The following is a 26,481-nucleotide window of genomic DNA, read 5'->3' on the forward strand; positions in this document are numbered from 1 at the left end:
ATGCTTTCCCACGCAATTGATATCCTGCAACAGTATCTTACCACACATCGATGGTTTCTCGATAAGCGAAGATCTTCTTCGTTTGCGAATGATCCACTTTCGCTTTTTAGCTAACATATCCATTCGATAGCGGAGATATTGCTGCTGAGACGTTATCAGATTTGCAAAGTTAATTGAGGCTAAAATACATTAACTTCCTCAGAAATCCCCCCAAATCAAACATGATATTTTATTTTAGTTGTTAAATTTTTTGCTATTATATAATTTATAAAAATACTATAAAAATATTAAGACTTTTCTATGTAAAAATCTCAACAAAAGACAATTTAAAAATGAATTTAACAAAAGAAACTACGATTTAAATTTGGATAAAACAACTGAATTTATCTCGCGCGGATGTTATTTATTATTTCAAAGCTATAAATATACGACACATGGAAAATTGCAAGAATGAATCTGCATCTGGACATTCCGCACGAATTTATCCCCCAAAAAGTTAGCGGACATAAACGATATCAACGCGACCGACGTTGCGGTTAATACGTTAAGCATCACGGAAGCTTTGCTGGTGCATGTATGTATCACGATAAAACGAAGAGCAAGCTACCCTCGCATTCACCGCAGCGAGCAACGGCGACATTAAACGAGATACAAACGCCAAATGCACCACTCTATTTTTTCAGCTAAAATTGGAGAGAGAACGAGAAAGAAAGTATCCGATATCCTACTTCCCCAAATCTCTCAGTGCTTGCAACACGATCAACAAAAAGTGAAAAAAAATTATATCTTTTTACCGTGTAATTATATAAGCTTATATTAAGCTCAAGATAGTTTAGGGAAAGATAAGAGCTTAATTGTGTTTTAAGTAATTAGATTAATTCATTGGAGACTGCTGTTCTTGCACGCAGCTAATATGCGAGAAACTTCCATATATATCGTATTTAAATGGTAATCTTTGAGTTTAAATTAGGATTAATATAATGCAGTCTATATTTAATTCAATATTAATTTCTATATTAATATACACACTGCATTTTATTTAAATATCAAGCATATTAAAAAAATATATTGTCTTATTTATACATCTTGAGTGTAAGATATTTTTATTTGAACAATTAAACAAATTCAGCTAATTAATTATTAAATAAAGTTTTATATAATAAAATTTAATAGCAGTATCTAAACAACGAAGTAATTTATCTATCATTCAGTAACGAAAAGTCTTCATTCCACTATTGAACAATTATTTTAACAAATCGGCATCCAACGACAACAAACGACAACATAAAAAGAACCTTCATTTTTCCTGGGCAACGACAAAAAAACGAATCATTTATCATAAAAAGAAATGAAAGAAGAAATATCCAGCGCGCACAAAACACAACAGCCAAACATAGCTTCATCTAGAGTTCACGAATGAGAGGTAGTTTGATATCTGCTATCCAAACAACGAAAAGTGATTGTACTCCATCGACGTACTATTTAGCAACATAAAAAGGAATGTCCACCATAAAAGAGAGAGTCGCGTTTACTATGAATTAAATAATGCACACAGAGACACAACCACCGCAGAAGGGGAGGGAGAGAGGGTTCCACAAAGAGCAGTCCTGAGGAGCCGCTGCCACGTCCGCGCAACAATGGTCAGAACTACTGTGTCGTTCTCTTTTTATATCAACGTACGCTGGTCGTCCAGGAGGAGCAACGTCGTTGCTGACGTCGACGACGACGCTGCTTATCGCGATGGCGGGAGGAAGAAAGGGAGGAAAAGAGGAGCTTTTCTCGTTCGCTCTCTCTTTGTCTCTCTCTTTCTCTCCCTCTCCCTCTCTCTATCACTATCTCTATCTCTCTTTCGCTCTTGCTACTCGAAACCGGGAAGCATCATGATGGGAGTATCGTCCTCGAAAGGGATGATTCGTAACAACGTACGCGACGACCGCGTTGCCCGTATCGCGGGTCAAACTGAAATCGGCGCGAGAGGCGCTCAGCCTCTTATAGCATCGGGGCGCAAGCGCCGTTGATGGAGATGAGAAGGAAGGGTTGTCGGTTGTTCGAAAGGGATGGGCCACGTTTCGAAAAGAGTGGCTCCCGTCGATCCACCCCCGCGCGAATCGATCGACTTTTCATCAGCGCCCGAAATGGAAGCAACGAACGGTCGTCATCATCGTCGCCGTCGTCGTCGTCGTTGGGTTCATTTATATTTGAATTAAATAGTACACAAAGCGAAACTTAATTGATGTAGCTCGAACGTGTAGCAAAAAATAGAAAAGGACGCAATTAGATCAAGGCGATCCTGGATTCGAGTATAATTAGACTAAAAGGGGGAAATTGTGGTGGGTGTTCCGCTGATGGTTTATTAACGTAAGCTAATTTTCTTCGTCTTTCTCGAAAAGCACAAATCTTACCAAATTTTATCTCCTCAGGAATGTAAGAAATAATAAAAACATTTAAAAATATATATATATATATATATATATATACACATTATAACATTATAGAAATAATGTCATATTATAATGTATACATATATGTGTATAGAAATACGTTAATTAAGGAAACAATGAGATAAAATCTCATATATACCTCAAAAAATCTTGAAATAATAATTTATCTCAAGATATAATAAATTTTTTATCTTTTTGAAATATAATTAGCATAAAGATATGAATCTCTTCATATTAATATTTGTCCATCTGGCAATTTTTCAGAGAAAATTCACAGAACATTACTTAATTTTACTAAATTTTCTATATCTTAGTAACAAGGAGCAATTGTAAAATATTGCAGACATAATAATATTTCTAAAATTTGATTACATTGATAAATGTGAATATTATAATTTTCGAGGTATATAGTCCATAGGTTTTCATATTTATTAAAGTAAGTTTCTCGTTAAAAAAAAAAAAAAGAAAATAATAAAAATTAACTTAGCAGCTAGTGTTAATGAACATAAAATATGTAAACACGGTAATATATACTGAGTAATGAAGTTATTTAAGGACCAGTATCAGAATATATAATTTAGCTCGCGTAAACCGCACTAGTGTAATCCGGAAAGCTTATGATGCACTCTGTATAACATACGCTTGTCTGAACAACGTATGGACAACGTATGTATATAGTGTGTTTATCATCTCCTGCCAACCAATCGTTGTTACGTTTCGTGTTCGAAAATGTTAATATATTTAACTCATAACTCTTATGAGAAAATTATCAGAGAAATTGTTCATTTGCAAGAGTCGATGGAATATATAAAATAAATCATTCAGATTACACATGTAGCAAGTTAATTAATCCGATGTTAAATATTGTATATAACTATTTGTTATCATTTAATTATTCTACATAATACAAAAAATATAGATATTTTTAGCATTTATATTTTTTGTTAATAAATTTTATGTCAAGAATAAAATTGATGCGCAAAAAACATCAAGCTAGTTATGTCTAAGATTTATTTCCGGGCTGTATTTAGTGTTTATTTTAATTCTCCGTAATTATAAAATCGGGTTGTGTGCTAATTCAGTTAAGTTTAGAACGATTGGGTTTTGCAAGAAAATGTTGGCGCGACATGAAATTCAGTATACTGATTTATTAGAGCCTGTGCATAGCTGAAATACCTTCATGTAATGTACCAATTCGGCATAATGAAACTATAATGTAGAGAGTTAGCGAGTAATCCATAATTCTCCCTGCTATCCCTATAAAACCTTTACAAGTCGTTTCAGCGAAGAATTTAACACGGATCGATTAATTCAGCGCTAATAGTTTTAAAGAGATGTACATGAACTGCATAAGAAATCGTCCTCTTTCTCATTACGATATATTCTCTAGCGAATTTACATCGTATAAATAATATCTTCATTAGCAAAATATTAATATATATAAACGCGATTAAATTTAATAAAGAATTAAAATAGATTTTATAAATTAACGTCAAAATATATTAGTTATTATAAAATGCTTATAAAATAATATTTTTGAGAAATATATACTTTGAAAGTTAAATATGTTCTTTAAATATATATATAAGAATTTATAAAATTTTAAAATATTGTTAAAATATTGTTATACGTATAAGAATGTATAAGAATGTCGTTTTAAAATATTGAATTTAAAATTAATTCATGAATTTATTAATATTCCACATTTTTAGAGACGAAAAGTAGAGGCTTTATAAACTGGATTAAGCATGAACGACTTAATTGTATCGCGAACAATGCAAACACGTGCTTCACTTAACAAACACAGCATGTACATGTAAAACGACAAATCGTTTACAATGCGAAGTTTGCACTCGCTTCGGGTGTCCATTATAAACTGCAGCCAGTGCGAACGACGCGGACAGGAACTTAATGCAAAATAAATTCGGTTTTCTTCACCGAACTTCGCGCACAGTAAGCGGGCAAGTATTCATTTCAATTATCATCTGAATTTATCCCTGCTATCACTGCATCTGACGCCAGTTCTCGTTACCAAAAGTTACTTTCTTAATCTTTAAGTTCGACATTCCGTTTTTGCAATGAAGGACAAATTAAAGTTTGTATAATTGTAAAAGATCTTTTGATAAAAGGCTACTAAGTCTTAAAATGTGAATTAATAATATGAGATTGTTTATAGATATCAAGAAAGCACATTTCCTGATATAATAATAAAAAATTAAAATATACGATTTGTATTATTAATGATTAATTAATGAATGAGTTTACTTTTTGCATATTTTATAATTTTGCGGAAATATTTTTATAGGATATATATCATAAAAAACAGATAATAATTTTAATAAAATATTATAATAAAAGAATTAAAACTTAAATGCAAATTTTAAAACAATAATGTATTACAATTTTTCGTGAATTTATAAGTAGTTGTATTTAGTACATTTCTATGAAATATTTCATATCATTGCAAATAGATATGAAGAATCAATTTTATAATGAATTCATTGACTCACCGACTGCTGTATAATATAGTTGACTGCTGCACATTTCACTGCTTTTGTTGCACTTTGCAGTTTCCTGAAAAAAAAGAAAAAAAAAAAATTAATATTATAATTAACTTTGTTAATTTTTTCCTGATTAAAATATAATTTTTGCTTAGTTATACAGTGTGTATGTGTGTGTGGTGTGTGTGTGCGGGGGGTGTATGTGTGTGTACAGAATGTTTTGAAAGTCTGGAAACAGTCGAATATCTCAATGTATTTTTAGAAAAAAATGTTTTAAAATATTTTGCATACCTCACAGTTGCCTCGCTGTCGTCCGATGCCTCCCCGGGCTTCCTCCTCCTCTCTCGGTCCACGACACTCGCGAAAACACGAATAATTACGATCGCCCGACACTTTACACGGCACTCCCGACGCGATACGTGAATCGCACGCGTATTTCGCGTACATTGCGCAATGTGAAAAAACGATGCGAAAACTGTAATCGCACGAATCAACGTCCGTTCGACACTCGAAAATCTCGCGGTCAACTCGCGCGCAGCTTATCAGCAATCCTACCTGTAACAAATAAAATACATATATAGAGAGATACTTAAACAAATATAATATAAATTATATGTTTCTTAAAAGAAATGTTAATTTATTTTGTTTACCTCACATTTGCTCCAGTCTCGCCCGATGCCTCCCTGGGCCTCCTCCTCCTCTCTTGGTCCATGGTAGCACTCACGACACTCGCGAAAACACGAATAATTACGATCGCCCGACACTTTACACGGCACTCCCGACACGACGCGTGAATCGCACGCGTATTTCGCGTACATTGCGCAATGAGAAATAACGATGCTTCGAACCGTTCGACACTCGTGAATCTCGCAGTCAAACTCGCGCGCAGCTTATCAGCAATGCTACCTGTAACAAATAAAATAAAATATTACTATTTTAATTTTTATAACATATTAGGTGCTTTCCATTTACATCAAAGCTCAGATAAATCTCACTTTTGTCTTTCTTTAACATGGATGTTGAAGAAAGACAGAAGCGAGATTTATCGGAGTTTTGATGTAAATGGAAAGCAACTATTATTATTTTAAAATTTAATTAGCAAATTTTCGCTTTATTAATATTTTTTGACATAAATCAGCTGATTAAAGCGTTAATTTGTTAATTAATTTTTAAAATAATATGTTATACAAATTAAAATAATAATATGTTTTAAATAATATGTTATAATATTTTTCACAGTTATATATTAGCTGATTTCTGTCAAAAAATATTAATCAAGAATAAGATATTATACAGATATTAACATAATATGTTGTTCTAGTATATAAAATAATATATAATATGTAAAATATAACAAAAATATAAATAAGAAAATATATAAAATGAAGAATGTTAAAAATATAAATATAAAGATATACTTAAATAAGAATATATTAATTAATTATTATTAATAGTGTTATTCTGTGATTGTAGACACGATGACAGATATTGCTAAGAAATTATAATCAGGAAATATAAGTATATAATAATTGCAATCACCCGGAATAATAATACGATGTAATAATCTTCCGACACTTTATTAATACGACACTCTCGATATTTATTCACACGCACGAGTCACTTTGAAAAGTGTGCAGAAATACGGAACATCGAGCAACTCAGTTTGCCGATCGGGAATAATCCCATACTAATTAACCATACTAATTAACGATGAGACGTTTGCTTCATTTAGCATACCCCGATACCCTGTATCATATTGCGCAAGTTGAAAAGTTACGAACAAAAGTTGAAAATAAGAAGTATCGACGAATATATATACTTTATGACTTTATGATAATCAAATAATATTATCAATATAATAATTATTATATCACGAATTCTCTTTATTCAGCACAAATGGCAAGCGACATAAAGTATATCATGAGATTCTATATTCAAAACATGAAAAAATATATATAATTTAAAAATGCGAAGATTATAAAAGAAAATGCGATTATATATTTTTTTTTTACATAAATGAAAAAAAATGCGATTATAATCGCAGTTATAGGTTAGGTTAGGTTAGGTTATATAGGTTACGAGTTGTTGTCATAATCTGAATTCCGATAATTGTTCTATCATTTGATAATTCGCATATTTACTCGTAATGCAATTTATGATTATGAAAATGCAATACGAAATATCAAACAATGCGCTCATTTCTGATGAATGATTAAAGCTACAATAACCGTATCGCGTGTTTTATTTGATATTAATACGCTTTAATTACGAGCTATGTATTTATCAAGCTAATTATAAGAAATATACTTTTGATAATTAATTGCGATAATAATAGTCCGTAATAAAATTAATGGCACGACGAGCACGCGATATTCTGTGTGCTCCGAAATTTTTGTCAGTCCTTACCCATTTCGGTAATTCGAAAATTACTATTGCAGTATCGGACGAGATGACGTGGATCATATAATTAAAATACCTCGCGGCACGAGACGATCGCGAAACACTTTTTTAACCACACTCCCGATATTTATTCGTTCGAAGTGACTGTTAGTTTTGATTGCCCGCAACGTCACGTCGCGGCGCGAAACATGGCAAATAATATATGCAATAATATGCGGAAATGAGACGACACCGCGATTTCGATCGAGAACCGCGTCGATCGCGTCGACTGGCGCCAATTAATAACGACACGATGCTCCATTCGGTGACCACTCATATACTCGTTCGCGTATGCAAATCACTTTCAACGGCTTTTAAAAACGGTAGAGAAACGATAAACGCGGAGCGGCAAATAGTTTCGACCGGCGCGGTTATGTTTATCTCGACGAGGGTGAACGTAGCTGCGCGTGCGCTCGCATTAGCACGTCGCGTCACGTGATCACGTGGCCCACGTCGAGTCACGTGATCACGTGACCGATCTGAAAGCGAGCAAATTCAATTTGCAGCTATAATTCTCGAAATATATATTTGCCAACTGAATATTTCGCAAATTAAAACATAGGCCGGTATTCATAGTCCGATCTTATTTTTAAGATCATCTTTAAGTCTGGTCAGAGGTTGACTTAAGATCCCATTCAACCAATCAAATGGCTGCGTAGTATCTCAAGCTCGGACTTAAGACGATCTTAAATATAAGATCGGGACTATGAATACTGGCCCTAGAAACGAAAATTGAGAATATGAAATATCCCTTTTCATATATGTGTGATATATAAAAATTTGACGTTATAACTATCATATTTATTAATTTATAACTATCATTATGTATAAATTTTAACAGCATCTTATCAATGTGCAAAAAGCTGCGAAATGAGGGATCTACGAGGAAAACGAATTACGATTTCATATTCCTAACACAATTAAACAAATATGCCGATATATTTTGTAAATATTTACATTACATCTTCTTATATGCTTTTGCTATTTTATCGCATACCTGTATACTGCATTTATTTGGCCATCTCTGCCTCTGCTTTGGTTTATTGTTTATTATAATATTGAGCACGATATATTCTTGAAAGGAACGTTGATGCAAATGGCGACACCGCATCACCGCACTTTCGCATCATTCTAGCGACATCTTTACGAGAGACGAAGCAACTAACGCAAGGTGTGTTGGAAAATCTCCTCGAAATGGAGCAACGTTTGCAATACAATTTTGCTTCTGATTGGTCAATCCACTACTACTTCACTTGTCAGGTAGATTTACGAACACTCTCAGACTGCTTTGATGCCTGATATTATCACGTAATAGCGTGCAAGGTTAGTCGATGCCACTCCTGTTATTTAGATTTCAAAGGCTTTTGAAGAATATTAAAATATCGTCATGTCGCATGAAATTGTGAGCTCGAATACCAGTTGCGTCGATAAAAATAAATGCCGTGCGTGTATGAAGGAAAGCGGCAAAATGTTGCCCATGTATGACGATAAAACTACCAGCAAGATTAATCTGCCATATAAACTGGCGGAGCTCACGTCCATTCAGGTGAATATATTGTTTTTAGTAAACATTCGTTTTTGTTGTGTGGAATATCACGCAGTTTTATGATGATAAATTACGCGGAATAATAAAAAAATGTGCACTTAATCTCTACAAATTTTTTTCATAGGATTGTAAAACAAGTATGGCTAGCTATATAAATTGTAAATAATATTGTATAAATATAATTATTGAGATTTAATATCGCAGTATTATATTCAATAATAAGATATTACAAAATTATTAATTGATTTTACGATTACATTGCTCATATACTGATTAATATCTGATAAAATTTAATATTTACAAAAGTTAATTACTGAAAGGAGAGAATGTTTACACATGGCTGCAAATAACTGGCAACAAGCTAATGTAACTTTTTTCTTTTAACAGATTGACAAATTTGATGGACTGCCCAACATGCTTTGTTCTAAATGTGCTTATCGCACTTGTGTTTTGTATAACTTCAGGCTAATAGTACAAGAGTCGGACAAAAAACTCAGGATGATACTTGAAGATCAAATCATTAATACCAAGGTATAATAATAGAGAGATTAATTTAATATTAAAATTTAATAATACTTTAATTTAATATCAATTTGTAACTCCTTGTTTCTTTCCCTTTGCTCCTTCTTTTTCTTTCTTTCTATGTGTATGTTAAAATTAGAATAAATTCTCTGTGTATGTTAAAATTAGAATAATAGCAGTAGATATTAAAAGAGATTTATGTCATAAATAATAAAAATTAATATTTTTGAACAATAAATTGAAAGCCATAAAGATATATTAAAAATCTTTTTTAAACATTTTGTGTCGTAAAGAAAATTTGCAATATGTTCATGGCATTTTATTTAACTCTTATGTTCTCTTCCTATTTTTACAAGTGTTTCTATTTTTTTTTTTTTCCAGAAAGAAGAATTAAATAGTGAGGACAATGAAGATAACATTGTACAAATAGATGAATCCTCAGAATTGAATGTATCAAATGATAGATCTATATACAATGTTGATTTTTTGGAGAATCTAAAGATTGAAGTAGATGAAACAAAGACCGAACAACAATACGAGTCTCATGTACCTCAGTTGCTCGAAAATGTAAGAGACAACAAAGAAAATAATCTGCAATTGAATGAACTCTTTCATAATCTACAAGAAATTAGTGAGAATCAAATGGATGTTCATTTTGTAAAAACCGATATACCTGAGGAAATTTCGAAGCTACTTGCATCGCAAGATATCACAATAATGTATGTACCACAAGACCATGTCTCTATGAGTGAGTCGATGTCTGAACCAATATTTGTGGAAAATACATTAGCATCTGATGAAAAAGAAGAAGAAATCGAAGATGACAATAACATATTTGTCTCTACAATGGAAATCTTAAATGAACAAAAAGATGAAACTTCAAACAATGTACGTATTTCCAGCTCTGTGGATTCTAATGTGACTAGAAAAAATAAACGCGTCTATGGTGAATATGTGGATGGCAAGATGCAGATCATAAATAAGCAACTCGACAAAAGCAATCCCGACATTGAAAAATCTGCAAGAACAGAAGACAGCAATGAGTCTGATTCTGATTATTTCATCGATGCCAAAGATAACATATTAGGAAGTGTGAATGACGCGATCATACGAATTAAAGAAGTGAAACAGGAAAATGGGATCGAATATCAATGCACATTATGTCTGCAGAACTACAAGCAATTACCATGTATGTTACTACACACTGTTGATAATCACGTCCCTAGCAGTGGCCCATTCTTTTGTATGGTATGCGAAAAGGATTGTGAAAGTCATCGGGAGCTACGAGCACATGTGAAAACGCACACTGGACGGGAGCCGTATTCCTGCTTTATTTGCAATAAAGGATATGCTAAGAAGAGATATTTGAAGAGGCACATGATGTGCCACGACTTTCCACGGCATCGCTGTTCAAAGTGTGGTTGTCGTTTTAAAGCCAAGTCAGAGTTAGAGTCTCACATGAAGACGCATAGCGTACCCTACTCTTGCAATCAGTGTCCACGTACATTTAATCACAAAGGCAATTACAAACGACATCTGGTCAGTCATCTGGATCCTCAAGGTCTTTACTTATTTAAGTATCCATGCAAATATTGCGCCAAGCGCTTTCCCAACAATCGTACACTGGAAACACATATTCGTGTACATACTGGTGAAAGACCATTCAAGTGTCAGTATTGCGAGAAATCCTTCTCGCAGCGAGGTAACTTGATAAATCACACGAGGATACATTCGAATCCACGCAGCTACACGTGTGAAGTCTGCGGCAAAAGGTTAGTAGTATAAATATTTGATCTTTTATTTGAAAAAAGTAAAATATAATATTAAATATTAAGTAGAATATTAAAATGTTGAATAAATATTTATTTCCTTTATTCTTTGAAAGAAGTAAATTGATAAAATATAAATTATATTCAAATCTAAGAAATAAGAATATGTAATTAAGATTGATATTAAAGGATTTATGCTCTATAAGAAAATTTGACAAAGTACTAATTTAAAAGAAATAAAATGTATTAATATATTATTGAATGACATATTTATTTATTATTTTAAATAACCATTTAGTATTATGTGTATACAATTTTTATTTAAAAATTTGTAAATGTGGAATATTATGTGATGTTAATATTTTTTACATGATGGTTGTAGCTTCAATCAGCGTGCTACATTAAGAGATCATGGACTGTTACACACGGGCGAGAAACCTCATGTGTGTAACGTTTGCGGTAAGGCATTTACAGTTAGCGCAGCACTGAGAAGACATATGTTCAATCACGCAGAGGACAAGCCATTCAAATGCAACACTTGTGATATGGGATTCGTTGGAAAGTATGATCTACGACGACACATGAGAGTGCATGAGGATCGGCCTAGAGAGAAACGGAGAAGAAACACTATATCGAAAGCAAGCGATTTACTTCAACAAGAATCGAAGGAAATTTCTATAATAGAAGAACCTGACACTGAAACTGTGTTTATAGAACAAGTATTTTTACCTCAAAATGTTACACAAATAGTGGTGAATCAAGTTGAATCAGAGAAAGAAAACGAAGACACATTGTTCAATCTTCACTCTTACAATTCAACTCTTATACAATATAGCTAATAATATGCGTAACAGATCATAGACGCAGACATATACAGGATAGGTAACTTTAATAAAATGAGATATTTCTATTTTGAATAACTAAAATATGTGCATTGTATAAAAAAATTTTATACAAAAATTATACAAAAATAATTATGAAACTTTTGTGTGATGAGGATTGATATATGTAAAAGAATGCTAAGATATCATTCTATGATTAAAAAGGCAAAGATAATCTTTCTTATATCTGGAAAGCTTTCAATCCTTTTTGGGACATTCATCAATCATGTAACTTTTGTAAAATATTTTTTTTATGCAATGCATGCTTTAAAAATTATTCGAGATAGAAATATAGAAATAATTATATATCCTGTATAAAATAAGAATTATTATTAATAACTATTCTTGTTTCATTTTTGTATATATATGTACAGACAACCATTTCTTTCCCTTTTTTAATTCACCTTGCCTGTTGCAGCGGGCTTACACAACAACTTTATTAAGCTATTTACTTTTATTTACTTCTACTTTTTAATTAAAAACTATAACTAGTGCATAAATATGTATAGTAAATGCATAAAATAGTATATTGCATTTTTGAAATCATAAAGATTTTTATATTTCTGCAAATCTTTCTTGAAATTATCGTGGAAATCTTAGAAGAAGTTGTACAATACTTAACAAATCTTATGTATTAATTCTACAAATCAAATGCTTGATCAATTTTTTAATTATAATTATAATTAATATAATTTTTAATGATTTTTAAAAATATATAATTCTTATTTAAAAATGTGTATAATATTGTATAAGAATGTAATTATTTTCATAATATTTGGAAATGCATGTGTTTTATATTTCTTAGAAAATTATTGAAATACTTTGTAATTTCTAAGATTTTTAAAGTTTTAGATATTCATTCAGTTATGAATAAGTAATTGCGACATATTAATAAATCTGATAGAAAATAACATTTATAAAAGAAGAATAATTTATATAAATTTTTGATATGATTTGCCATTATTATTTAGCTGAAAAATGTTTGCTAAGTAGTAATATTATTATTAATAATAATAATAATAATATGTATTAGTATAAATAAAATGTGTATAGTCTTTACATTACTAAAAAGCTTTTAGATGTATAAAAATATTATGATAATATTTAATATTTTGAAATTTAATTCAAAAAGGATAATTTTGTTCTAGAGTATTTTAAAAAAAAATAATTACAACTTATTGCGAAATAAAACAATTATATATACATATATCAGTAACCGGATAATTAGTATATTTCAAATTGTATTTATATAAATATGCTAATAATTTGAAAAATTATATCACATTTGCTATTTATAATTAATTACGAAATTACTGATTGATAAAAAATAAAAATTAAATTAAAATTTATTTTAGATAAATAAGTTTGCAAAAAATTACATTCTAATCGTATTTGAATATTGAAAGGAAGTTAGAAACACATTTATCTTAGATTGTCAATTAACTAATGCGTCTTCAAATTTTGTTCGATGAATCCAACTAATCCAACAACAAGCAAGATAACTACAACAAAACCTTTAATTATATCGTAGGTCCAAGTAAAAAACATTTAACTATAATATAATATAAGTCCAACTACAGTATATTCAATACTTAAAAAAAAATTAAAAATCTACTACCATCATTAATAATGCAGTTAATTAAAATTAATAGAACTAAATTTAAAAGTTTGTAATATTTTGTTATATGTTATCTTTTATAATTTACTATCTATTAATTATTTATTATATAATATTTTCCACATTATTTTCTTAATTTTTTAAATTATATTGTACATATCTTAAACTTATTTAATTATCCTTAAATTGACTCAGATTATTTAGTTTTAATATTTAATTTAAACATTAATTAAATTTACATAATGTTTATTTTATTTTACACATACATGTATATCTCTATATTATATGTATGTATATAAAATATTAATATGTATATTGTTTATATAACTCTATTAAATATTAAAATGCAGATATGTTAAATATCAGATATAAAATTTAAAGATATAAACATTAATATTTTGTGTAATGACCTAATATTAATAATTAATTAATATATTTTGTAATAATTAATATTAACATTATACTATTTCATATTAATTTTTATAGTAATAATTATTTTATAATTAATATCTTTCTAATATATATTAATTTTTTTATCCCATTGTAAAATAATGAAAATATAATAAGATTTAATGTAATAAAAAGAAAATAATTTTAATGTCAAAAATATATATTTTTGTGTGTTTTTATTCGTATTTTTAAAGAAATTCTCTTTCATATCTTCTAAAGTAAAATCATTATTATAAATAATACTGCCTAATTTTTATGTATATTTTTTTATTAAAAAAATTCGAAATTCAATAGCCAATTGATACGTTCGATAACTCGACATGTGTAATTATTCGTTTCATAAAAATTGGCATTTAAATTACGCGCGTCATGTGCGTCACGGCAGCCATGTTTGAACCGCGCGTGCGCGTATCACGAAGCGGATATTGAGATATTGAGATGTTTAGTCGTTTCGTATCCGTTCTCTGCAGCCGTTTCGCGCGCGATCCTTGCGGCAGCGGAGCTTTATCGTGCGGATATAATCGCGATCGGGCGGTATAAGTGTCGCGATCGAGTGTCGTAAGTGTCGTAAATGTCCAAGGAACAGAATTAATTGACCTGTGATTACTGTCGCGACCGTTATAGTCGTAATTACGATACGATGCTGCGGTCAGAGTAGTTTGGCTACTTCGTCTCTCGTCGTACCTCAGATACGACTTGGAATTATTACAGAGAGAGTAAATATCGTGTTTCCGAATAAATGTGTAGTATCGGGAATGCGTAGTATCGTATTATATTTACACATATATACAGTATATCACGTCGGGAGTGTAAACTGGTCACGACATGCATCAAACGTTATTCATCGAATTAGATGCTCAAATTTAGTTTCCTAAAGCAAATATTGCTTGCAAGGAGACTTATAATGTCGGGAGTGTCGAGAAAAGTATCAGACAATTGTCGCATTATGTCGTTAATATCGTTTTCTCGTCGATAGTGCGACAAATCCGTCGAGTGAACTCCGCGCGACCATCGTGGCGGTTTGTCGAATCCGCGTCGGTAGTGCGACAAATCCGTCGAGTGAACTCCGCGCGACCATCGTGACGGTTTGTCGAATCGCGTCGGTAGTGCGACAAATCCGTCGAGTGAACTCCGCGCGACCATCGTGACGGTTTGTCGAATCGCGTCGGTAGTGCGACAAATCCGTCGAGTGAACTCCGCGCGACCATCGTGACGGTTTGTCGAATCGCGTCGGTAGTGCGACAAATCCGTCGAGTGAACTCCGCGCGACCATCGTGATGACGTTTGTCGCGTCGCATCGATATAGTGCGACAAATCCGTCGAGTGAACTCCGCCAATCGAGACAGTTTATCGCGTCGGCAATGCAATAATTTCGTCAAGTGAATCCTACGTGATCGTGGCCGTAATTATTAAAGTGAGTATTAACATAATTACTGAGAATAAATATATATCGCCTATATATAAATATCCTTATAATAGGAAATGGCAAGAAAAGTAAAATTGTTCAATGAATATTCCTTGATTTTTAGATATATAATATATAATAGATTTGCTTTTAAATTTCTTGGACCATATTTGGCTTTTCATATTGAAGAAAAAAAAATCCATATAGATGTATATAAATGCAGATCTCGTGTAGAATAGTTATAAACCTTTTTTCGGGTAATCCACAATTGTGTTTTATATTTTAGATATATAAAATTGCATTTCTTACAACAATTGCACAGAATTATTGTATATTATTATTATTGAAAAATAATATTTTGTTAATATTAATTATGTTGATGATACTAAAAATGTATTACATTATAAAACAAATAAGAAACAATATTTTGATTGCACAAAATAATTAATGGCTGTAAAAATAATTTCCTCATGTATTGGTAAATCACGAAAAAATGTTATATACAAAATAATGAACAAATATACTGAAAACATGTAGGCACAAAGTGCTATATGAAATTTATACTTTTGTTATAAAAAAATTACGTATAAAAAATATATTTTAAAAATACTATCTTGCTTAAATAAGACGATAGTAGAAAAGATGATTAATTAATAATAGCTTCTAAACATTTTCAAAATTACATTTGTGTTACAAATAATATTTAAGAATTCTATACATTTTTTATAATTAATGTATGACGATTGCGAACTTTCAATTTTACCGCGGACAACAGGTTGTGTATGTATCGATTATATCAGGTAGTTATTTCTGCTTCTTGATCACAGAGGACGCCATGAATGCTATTTCAGACTCGTTGCTCTAACAATAAGGTTAGATAGTGTTTGGGATGAGAGTATTTGTGAATGGATGATAAAAAGGGAGAGAAGTTTGTTTAATTTATATAATTACAGTTTTGAAGTAAGATTGCGTATCATATTATTCTTCACAATTATTTAATGGATGGAATGCCATGAAAGTTCATAAAAAATATATCCTACGCTTATTAAATGCTGTATTTTATTAAGTGTTGATTTAGTTCGTGTTTTTAACAATAATTTGTCCATTTTTATGGATGTGTATTAATTATTATTTATATACATTATAACCAATTAAAAGTATAAATATAATTTTTAAACTTTTCACTAGATGACGCGGTCAGTGTATGAAAATGTAGAAAGAATAATTTGTTAAGATTTTTCCAGACGACTTTTGTTATACGAGACGCGTAATTAGTAACGCATGCATTATGATGCATTTCGTATATGTTAATATAATTATTAATTATTAGCTCAAGTATTATTACATTAGTTTGCTGATAAATTCGGCAGTTATTTTATAAACAGTTCATAGTTTCGAAATCTGATCCTTTCGAGAGAAGCCATGCATGGACTTATTAATTAATAATATTAGACAGCAGTAATTAATTAATTTTCAATGTGTTGTGTGTTAGTGTGCATACGATAAGCTCGAATATAATTTCAAACATATACAGCTACATTATTATATAAAGTAAATAATTTTTTTATAAAAATTTATTTATAGTATTGCAACATTAATTATTAATTCTAAGGAAATTGTTTTTGTGATAATTTTTTAAAGCGTTGTATAAAACATATCTCTTTTATATATCAACTTTTTTGCTTCAAATTTTTTTTGCAATAATAGAAAACTGATTGCTTGTTATAATTTTGAACTAATATGTTATTCTAACTTATGAGAGAAATAGTTTTCATAAATTTCTGTAATTACTACATTATAATTTGATTCATCTTAAAATTATTTAAATTTTTTAAATATATTTTTTGTGCAATAATTATATCTATTTTAAACATTCTTTACTTCACCTAATTGTAAGCTAGAATTGTTTAGGAATCTCATCTAACAAAGATATACTTTCTACTACAAAAAAAAACCGTTTTATGTAATATATGCATAGCGCTCATTTATATAGATATAAGAATACGAGTTTCAGTGTCAAATATATAAATACGTAATGTTTCATTGGATTTTTTCGTGTGTATTTCAGCTCTCGGAGAATGTACGACCAAGAAGAGACTGAGGAAGTATCAATGAAGAACGACTTGGATTCACACATCGCAGAATGCGTTTGAAACTCCGTTGAGATTGAAAGCTACGAGAGCAAAATACAATGAGAATGCTGCTGGCTGCGCGTTCCGTGCGCGATTGAGCCTCCTGAAGAGAGTCGCGCGTGGTTGCGCAGCGCGCGACTGCGCAGGTGACGCGTGCGCGCCATCGACTCACCGGCAGTCACTACGGTGGCGCCAGTCATGGCGGCGAAAACACACGCGCACGCTGCTACCACCGCCGCCGCCGCCGCCGCCGCCGCCGGTCGGTGCCTCCACGCCTCTACCTCCTCGCCTCCGCCACCGCCACCGATCTCGCGACTCGTGGGTAAGTACCCTCACACTCCACGCTCCAATCAGTCTGCACTCGCATGTCCACGAGGTTGCTCGCACGGGCCAGGCGGCATCCTCTCTCTCCCTCTTTCGCTTCGCCCGCTCGTATTCCCTGTTCTGTCATTTTCTGACTCGCTCTTCCCCCCCTCTCTCTCTCTCTCCTTTTCTCTGTCTATCTTTACCTCTCTCTCTCTCTCTCGCTCTTTCATTCACCTGACTCTTAACGCGAGCAGTGCGTTACACAGCCCGTACGGGGGTGATACTGATCGCCAGTCGAGGTACTGGTCGCGGACATCGCAGCAGCGGTTGAGGTTAGGTCGACGGACCTGTCGATCCTAGTGGCGGGACGCGGCGCGGCGGATTTGAATTTTCGAACGCGGCTATCCGCGCCGTGTTGCACGCTTTGCCAGGGTGTCGCACGTCGATTTCGCGTGCGTGTCACGATCGAACGATCGAGCTCTTTCGGTGGGAAAGGACGGGTCATCGTTTTCCTGTCAGACGGTCAGCGCGGATTCTTGTGATCTCCTCGTGTCGTGGTCATTCCTCGTGTCGATTGACAGACGTTGCGCACGCCTGCAGGTTAGGTGGAGCGACGTTAGGCGGACGCGCGTTTTTCGAAACACCGGGAACGTTTGGGAGGATGGTGCACCGCGAGGTTTCATCGCCGCCGTCGTCGTCACCGTTGTTGATGTTATCGTTACCGAAGTTGTCGCACTCGCGCCTCGTGGTGGAAACGCGCAGCGACGGAGACGAGCGGCGGGCCCTGTGAGGTTCTGTGAATGTTCTCGGACAGCCGCGCGCCGCGGCTAGCCGCGCGCCAGTTTCTCAGTGCACACGAGGAAAACGTACGCGCACTGGTGATCAACATGTCTTTTCTGCGCCTGGAAGCCGCGCGCTTCTCATTTCGCGTGTCGAGTCCGCGTCGCGTGTTTGCCGTTTCGTCGCTCGGGCAATGAGAACGTCGTGGTCTGAATTTGCAAAGAAAAAACGTCACTCCAAAAGTGAATATTGTTTACTTGATTATTTGAAGTTTTATGTACTTATTTATATATACAAATGTTGTGGTAAAAAAGTGTCGCGTATTAATAGTGATGAGAATATCGTCGATTTTCGTATAATAATACCCAAATTTTCGTATAAAAAATGGATTTTGTCATATAAAGTTATATAAAGTTTCATATATTTAGTTAGAAGTAGAAGAAAAATGCTATAATATGAAAATGACGCGGAGTAATTGCGATGAAAATGTTATCGGTTAGATAAAAAACATGTTACGTAAAAATATTTTAAATATCTATTTATATATTCCACAATGTGCAAATTTTGATATTCGATTTATGCTAATTTCTTAACATTAGTCGTATATTAGCTGATTAGATAAACTTGTTCAATTGATAGCTATCAATCAGCTGATTTATGAACGATTGACAGGAGATATGTGTGTGTGCTATTAACTTTATAACTAAAGGTAGTACGTTATTAAAATTTTGTAATAAATTTTAGAAATAGATAGCCTAACATTAAGCATATTCTTTACTCACTGTAAAGATGAAAAGAAGTTCTATGAAAAATGTTATATGACTCTTCATCTTTACGATGAATAGAGAATATGCTGCTCTTAATGTTTGGCTACCTATTTTGAAATATCTTGTATATTATTGACTTTTTACTACTTTACACATTGCAATATAACGGTTTGATGTCAGAAATATATAAATATGCAGCAAACATTACGCAAAACGTTTTGTAAATCAGAAATTTTTCAGACGTATTGTATAAGCACATTTCAATATCCGCAGGAGATAAAAGGATTCATATGTGAAGTGGATTCATGTGTGACTAAAATAACATTTTCAATTAGTTATCGCTTCGATTATCTTTATCATATTACGCATAAAATGATAAGATGCTGGATATTTATTCATTATTTACATACTTTTAATACTTTGGCCATGCAATTATTGTTAATATTAGATTGATAATGTTAGTATTTATAATATATTATAACTTAGAATCTTCGTGAAAAAATAAATCAATAGAAAGAATTAAGGAATTAATGTCTTTCGTCAATCGTTCATGAAATTGTACAAGTAATTGAACTCGACTATTAGCCTGAAAATGAGCATTTATGTACATACAGTCCTGCTGACATATTTGCCGTTTATTGTTTATTGTTGTTTGTACGCGGTCTTTTCTATCGGCGCACACACAATCGTTCGATCGCACGCTACAAAAGAGAATAAGGTTGGCATCGATCGCAATTACTCGGGGATCGAATTCGATAGCTTTCTGGTTGAAAGATTAGAAGTAGCAGAAATTGTTGGCGGGTCGACACCCGATCCAACACCGGTGATTAATTGACAATCGCGATAATTAATGATACACATGGTATACCGCGATCTCATGCCACGATACACTGATGTGTTCCATTAAATTGCGTTTTGTGAACGAAAATATCGAGTGAGCAGATTTGCTCGTACTTGTTCATTTTTCAGAAATAATTCAGGAATAATCGTGTTGCATTCGAAATTGTTGAATATTTCTGCTATTTTATAATCTTTTTAAGTATTTTAATTGCTCATTTTTGTGCATTTTGTACACTTTGATTTTGCTATTTTTAAACATTAAAAATATTTAAAGTTAGGATAACAGATTTTATTGATAACGGTGAAGAATTCAAAATATAGAATGTTTCCAATTACAGAATGTAAAAAATTTAAAGTTTTAGATATTCAGATTTTTAATGACTGAAAACTTTTGATTACTTTAATATTTGATTAAGATAATTAGATTTTTTGGATAATTTTATAAAAATTAATTGCAATAATTGCACGTATCATAAGAATGAGTAACAAGATTCTGGAAATTTTATTATATTTCATGGATACACACATCTTCACACGTTTAGAATACATCTTTTATGAATTTAATCTTTTAGAAGTGAGATATCTATATATATCTATAATGGGGATAATATAATATATACATATATACTATTAGATTATTCGTAAATATTAGTTATTGATTTTACTTTGCTATTCCACATTTAATTAAATTGTTTTGTGTACGAAGTGAAATCAAATAAGACTATAATTACATTTTGCTCTCTCAGAAAACGACGTAATTCTCATCGATGTAATTAATGTGCCACGACGTAATTCTCATCGATGAGCGAGCTAATCTATCGAATTTACTTCTCGATCGGTGATTTCTGTTTTTGATTTTATACTTAAATTCTTAAATCATAAAATTCGCATTATTGCATTTTCGATAAAAATTTTAAAAAATCATAAAAATTGAAAAATTAACAAATTTAGAGAACTTTATACAGAATGCAAATTTACCCATATCAAACTCGCGCTTATGTGTATTATTCTTTGAAAACAGAATAAAATGATTAATAATATATGTTAATATTATATATAAAGTACACAATTTTATTAAATCTTTGCAAATAAACGAATATTTTTTGTTAATTAAAGACGAGCTATTTATTAATTTTTAATATTTTAATATTTTAATATTTTATAATTTAATAATTATCAATGGTAAGGCATGAATTAAGCAAAAAAATTGAGAAGAAAAGAAAATTCACCGATCGAGAACCATAAAAGTAAATCGTACATATTAGATAATCTATTCATAATCATATCTACCGCTGTAATTATAAAAATCGTGAATAGTTTATTAATTTATAAATCCAATTAACAATCAATAATAATAATTGATTAGCCGATATAAATACAATCGATAAAGTGTCATCGTCTATCGAGCATCGTTTTTTGCGGTCATGTTTCCGAGACGAGACTTACAATTAATTCATACGAAATTCTCTTCGAGTTTCTTGCGTCGATATCGATCGAATATTTAGAATAGGGAAACGATTAATCGGCGAGACATACGTAGAAAGAAGAAAACGAGGGTATATGTTTTAGATGGATAATTCTGCATACGTACCGAATCACCTACCGCCGCCGTCTCTGGTCGTGTTCTCACAGGCCGGAGGGCTGCCTGAGGCCCTGAGAATGCAAAGACCCTTCAATCCACAAGTTAGTGTCCCATTGTCCCTACCCTTATGCCTAAACTTCCGCATCAGCTTGCACTTATACTTGCGATTATCCTGCATTTTGTTAACCTGTAACGCATTGAAAGGCGACTTACCCCTTTTAAATATACATTTTAAGTTTCTTGTGCTCTAAAATTCTTATATTTTTGTGAGAAAGAAAATATGGTTATGTGTGCAATGAATACGATCATCTAAATATTCATTTATTTCAATTTCAATTGGATGTATTCGCGTTATATCCAATATAATATTTATTATATCGTAAATTACGTAACGTATGATATTGCATAATTATATCACTGAAAAAATTATTCGAACTCGTACAATTTTTAAGTAGTCGAGAATTTATCGGAGAATGTAGAAGATAAAATTATTTTCACGCTCGTATGCAACGAAACTACACTAGTAATTCGAGTGTATCGTATTTGACGCGAACACGCACGTCAATATATATACATATTTGGCAAAAAAACAACACTCTTCAAAAATATATATAAAATAAAAAAAATAATTGCTAGAGCATTGATTTCAACAAACGCGTCTGATAACTCGAGTTATCCCTATTCTGCTTTGCATGTCTCTGTCGCTTTTGCACGCGAGTACTAATTAATGTGTGCCATAAATAGAAATTTAGTTGTATATAATACATATATAAATGTGAATGTTTGATATGCTGTTTAACAGATAATATTAAATCAATGATGCGCAATCTTCTTTCGAATCTTTTTTTGAAATTATCTTTAAGAACTAATTATTGTGTTTTTAAGAAATTTATTATTTTAAAAATAATATAATTATAAAGTGAAAAGAATCTAATATCAAGAAAAATAAATTTAAATTAAAAATTTATGATTTATTAAATATGATTGTTTCTATTTGTTAAAAATATAAAAGTATATAAATGTATTCTATTTTATGATTATGAAGAAAAATATGTAGATTGCGCATCACTATTTTATATATATATAATATATGGTCAGCATTATAGTAAGAAAAAAATAAAGTCTATATGTTAGGAGAGAGATACAGTAAGTATTTTCGGCGTTTGAAATCGGCGATATGGTTAAAATTAGCCATATTGTTCGTGGAATTATAATTGAAATATTTATTAATTTTTTAGAAGGATTAATTATTAATAAAAATAATGTAATAGAGTATTCTATTAAAGTATTACATAAAAATATGAAATCAGATTAACTTCTTTGCAAGTAATTTTAAAATAAATTTTATATACTACAATCGAGAACGTATCGATAACGAATTACGGGAAATATCATTATTAAACTCCCCGATAATAACAAAATTCTTTTACGATTTTATATATCACACACATCTCTATCTCATAACTGTGATTGCCGCAAACATTTAACGAATGGGCATCGCGGTTAATTATAAGCGTATTCCACAGTGTTTTTAAACGCTTGAATATTTTTTATACGTGCGGAACACATCAATCGGGGTCCGGATAAAACACGTGCAGATGCGGAACGGTAGATATGGCATAGAAAGCAGTAGAACGAGGAGGACAGCGAGATAACTGGTTGCATCAAAATTCAGCATCGTTAAAAAATGAGATAATTTCAGGGCGAACCTAATTGCGATGGCACGGTGACAAAATATAGCTCCCGTGTTTTGCCGTCCGCGGGAGCGCGCGAGCAAAAAAAAAATGATAAAAGATTATTGCAAATATGCAAGCGGCGCGCGTCGCGTCGGTCGCGAAAAAAGGGCAGGGGCCGCAATTAAAATAATAATGAATATCTAATAAATCACTGATTGGACCGCGAGCGCATATATGTCGGGTCGGCGAACGCGAACCTCATTTCCCTGTATAAAAGAATAATAAACTAATCGCGGCGCGTACTAATACCCGCGCGTGTAACTCATCGCCCGCGTCATTATCGGCCGAATGAAATGTTTATCCGGAAACTGTGGGCTGTCCGTTCTCGCCGATGAAAATCATTTCGTACTTCCGTTTCGTTCCCTTATAGTCGCGCGGGTAATATAGACCAGTATCGTTTCACACTTTGCGTTAAGATGAATTTGGGATTTTTGTAACAATCTTATGCAAATTTATCGCACAACTGTATCTAATCTTCTAACGTTTATATTGAGAAAAAAATTAACCTCGTATTGCTAAAAAAAATTATGATTTAAAACACGATTTAGTCTAATTCCAGAAGATCAAAAATAACGACGAAAATAATGGAACGAGTGAATAAACTTACTTTTGAAACGAAATCTTTTAAATTTTGAGAAAACACTGTAAATATATAGCACAAAATTTATTTTACGATGATTTTGAGAAATAATTTTCTAGATACTTGAAATCTAAATGATGTTACTTCGTGATATATGTACTCGTGCCAGTAGTTAAAACACTCGCATCGTTTCCCGAGAAGTCGATGCACAGAAAACAACGCACCGTTATTACTTCGGCTATGTTTAATAACGGTCCGATAATTCTGACATTATAAATGTTACAAAACCCAATACGTAGATGCTTCAACCGAGCATTCAGTATGCGGCTTAATAGACTCGTCAATCACGGCGAATTGAATGATACAACCGACATATACCGGGATGGAAAGGGGAGTCATGAGATGGAAGGGGGGAGGGAGAAGAGCTTCAGGTTTTGACGGATTATTATAACACGGTGGTTTCGCGTTATTAACAGTATACCGCCACGTTGCTTTGATATATGCCATTTAGATGTAGCTGAAAACACGGAAATACCCACATGCTGCAAATGAGCTATCTAGTTACGCGATTCAAACATTTTTCCGCTCATCGCGCATACGGAATAAACTTGTACTATATATCGAACTCGATAATACGAGCATAGTTTCTCGGGAAACGGGAGTGAACGTCAAGAGTGCTTCTGCAAATGTCAGTGTGCCAGTAAAATTAATAGGAAATTAGATATTAAAGAGAGACGTATAAAAAAGCTTATAATTGACGATTGATTATAAAATTTAATAATAAATGAGAAAGATAAGAAATATCTCTATGTGATTAAATGAAGCACCATTTATAAAATTTCAATATTTAAATATATATCTTATTAACATTTGTATGTGAAATATTAAATATAAATTTCAAAATCGATTTTAAAAATCTCAATAAGTAAATGTTATCTAAATCTTTTTCTATAATTATTTAATAATTTAAAAAATAGATGAATATATGATTTATTTAGATCAACTTTACTTTCTATATGTTATACGTATAGGTATATATATTATACTTTTTATCTATGCGCCAATATTCCACAAACATTAATTAGGAAAGAATTAATTAGTTATGGGAAGCGCTTGTCTCTTCTCTCTTTACAAAATATATTTATGTTTCTTTCACTAACCCTTATAACATTTTCGTGGTTCAGAAATATCAGTTTTATCTTCTACTAATTTTTTGTTCCTCGCGCTTGTTTCAGGTAACCGATTCGAAGGATCTGCAGGTGCCCTTCAGCACGGCGGCGTCGCTGGGCTACGGGCTGCATCACATGCTGCATCTGCCACCGCAGTTCTTGCACCCGCTCGACCATAGACTACCCTTCGGCGGCTTCCGGCCCCTGGTGCCGTCCGCGTTCGCGCCCCCCAGCAAGTGCCTCAAGGTCGAGACCGGGAACGGCGCGGTGCCGGGGAACGGCGGTCTACCCAGCATCGGCTCGCTCTCGAGCATGTCGAATATGTTTTCGCCCACGTCCCTGCCGGGCGCAGGCGGGGGCACGGTGGTGTCCGTTTCCGGTGCGGCGGCCGCCGCGGCCGCCGCCGTCGCCGCGGCCGGCCAGGAAGTCGGCGGGCCGCAAAGTCCGGCTGGTTCCGCGAGCCGCTCACCCACTGGTACCACCGGTACCGGTTCCGTGCCGAATCGCGGCGCAACTCCCGATGAAGAGGACCGTGATGCCAACGCCACACCCGGATCCGAGAACACCGAGCGATCCACCCCGGAGGAAGGACGACCGTACAGACGTGAGTGCTGCATCTGACCCTTATGCATGCTTTTTTGCTTTTCTTGAACGAGTAATGATCGATACAATGATGAGCTTTATGTAATTTAAATTACAACGATTTTTAATTAATGTCAATTTTTAATATTTACTTATATGATTTTCAATTACGCGAATATGCTATCTTATGCGTAAAATTTGATTACTATCGATCATTTTTCGGTTCATGCATTTTTTATATTAGTATTTAATATCGGTATTTATTATGCACGGCACTATATATTCTTTGCGTTAATACATTAACGAAATATCGTTCTGAGAAAATCTGAGAATATTCTCTCGAGATATTTACATTAAATATCTTAATTGACGCAATCTCAAAGATAATTACACTGAGATTTTTATCGTAAACATATTCTACCCGTTGAATAAACT

At 32.7% G+C, this 26,481-nt stretch overlaps 3 protein-coding genes and 1 long non-coding RNA gene across 19 annotated transcripts in view; 2 read left to right on the forward strand and 2 right to left on the reverse strand.

The window, feature by feature from the left end:
• The window catches only part of LOC145934856 (metabotropic glutamate receptor 8), a 117,469-nt gene extending 112,171 nt beyond the window's left edge, over positions 1 to 5,298 (reverse strand). For 6 of the 9 annotated variants that reach the window (XM_083035741.1, XM_083035705.1, XM_083035687.1 and 3 more), the window contains exon 1: positions 1,681 to 1,969. The gene's annotated coding sequence lies outside the window, so the exon portion shown is untranslated. Of the gene's footprint in view, positions 1 to 41; positions 180 to 1,680; positions 1,970 to 4,951; positions 5,016 to 5,233 lie in introns of those variants that run through there. The other 3 variants (XM_083035714.1, XM_083035732.1, XM_083035723.1) reach the window with 3 other exon arrangements.
• A 3,383-nt stretch (positions 5,299 to 8,681) lies between these two features.
• On the forward strand, positions 8,682 to 12,776 carry LOC145934906 (uncharacterized). Its single transcript, XM_083035787.1, has 4 exons — positions 8,682 to 8,927; positions 9,315 to 9,458; positions 9,831 to 11,221; positions 11,601 to 12,776. The coding sequence occupies exons 1-4, from the start codon at positions 8,769 to 8,771 to the stop codon at positions 12,055 to 12,057; spliced, it is 2,151 nt and encodes a 716-aa protein (XP_082891913.1). The 5' UTR covers positions 8,682 to 8,768; the 3' UTR covers positions 12,058 to 12,776.
• A 4,811-nt stretch (positions 12,777 to 17,587) lies between these two features.
• On the reverse strand, positions 17,588 to 18,326 carry LOC145937406 (uncharacterized). Its single transcript, XR_014425556.1, has 3 exons — positions 18,284 to 18,326; positions 17,877 to 18,035; positions 17,588 to 17,745 (listed from the first exon to the last, which is right to left on the reverse strand). It is a non-coding gene; the product is annotated as an uncharacterized LOC145937406 (long non-coding RNA).
• The window catches only part of LOC145934914 (E3 ubiquitin-protein ligase Rnf220), a 144,219-nt gene continuing 135,599 nt past the window's right edge, over positions 17,862 to 26,481 (forward strand). Inside the window, exons 1-3 of one of the 8 annotated variants that reach the window (XM_083035829.1) lie at positions 17,862 to 18,026; positions 21,967 to 22,080; positions 25,531 to 26,068. In XM_083035829.1, the coding sequence (XP_082891955.1) occupies positions 21,967 to 22,080; positions 25,531 to 26,068 (652 nt within the window). In that variant the 5' untranslated portion in view covers positions 17,862 to 18,026. Of the gene's footprint in view, positions 18,027 to 18,052; positions 18,889 to 18,949; positions 19,033 to 21,966; positions 22,081 to 25,530; positions 26,069 to 26,481 lie in introns of those variants that run through there. The other 7 variants (XM_083035852.1, XM_083035821.1, XM_083035801.1 and 4 more) reach the window with 7 other exon arrangements.

This window comes from Prenolepis imparis, unplaced genomic scaffold (genome assembly GCF_030444845.1).
Source record: "Prenolepis imparis isolate NDT839.2.m4 unplaced genomic scaffold, iyPreImpa1.0 SCAF_1, whole genome shotgun sequence".
Classification (NCBI taxonomy): domain Eukaryota; kingdom Metazoa; phylum Arthropoda; class Insecta; order Hymenoptera; family Formicidae; genus Prenolepis; species Prenolepis imparis.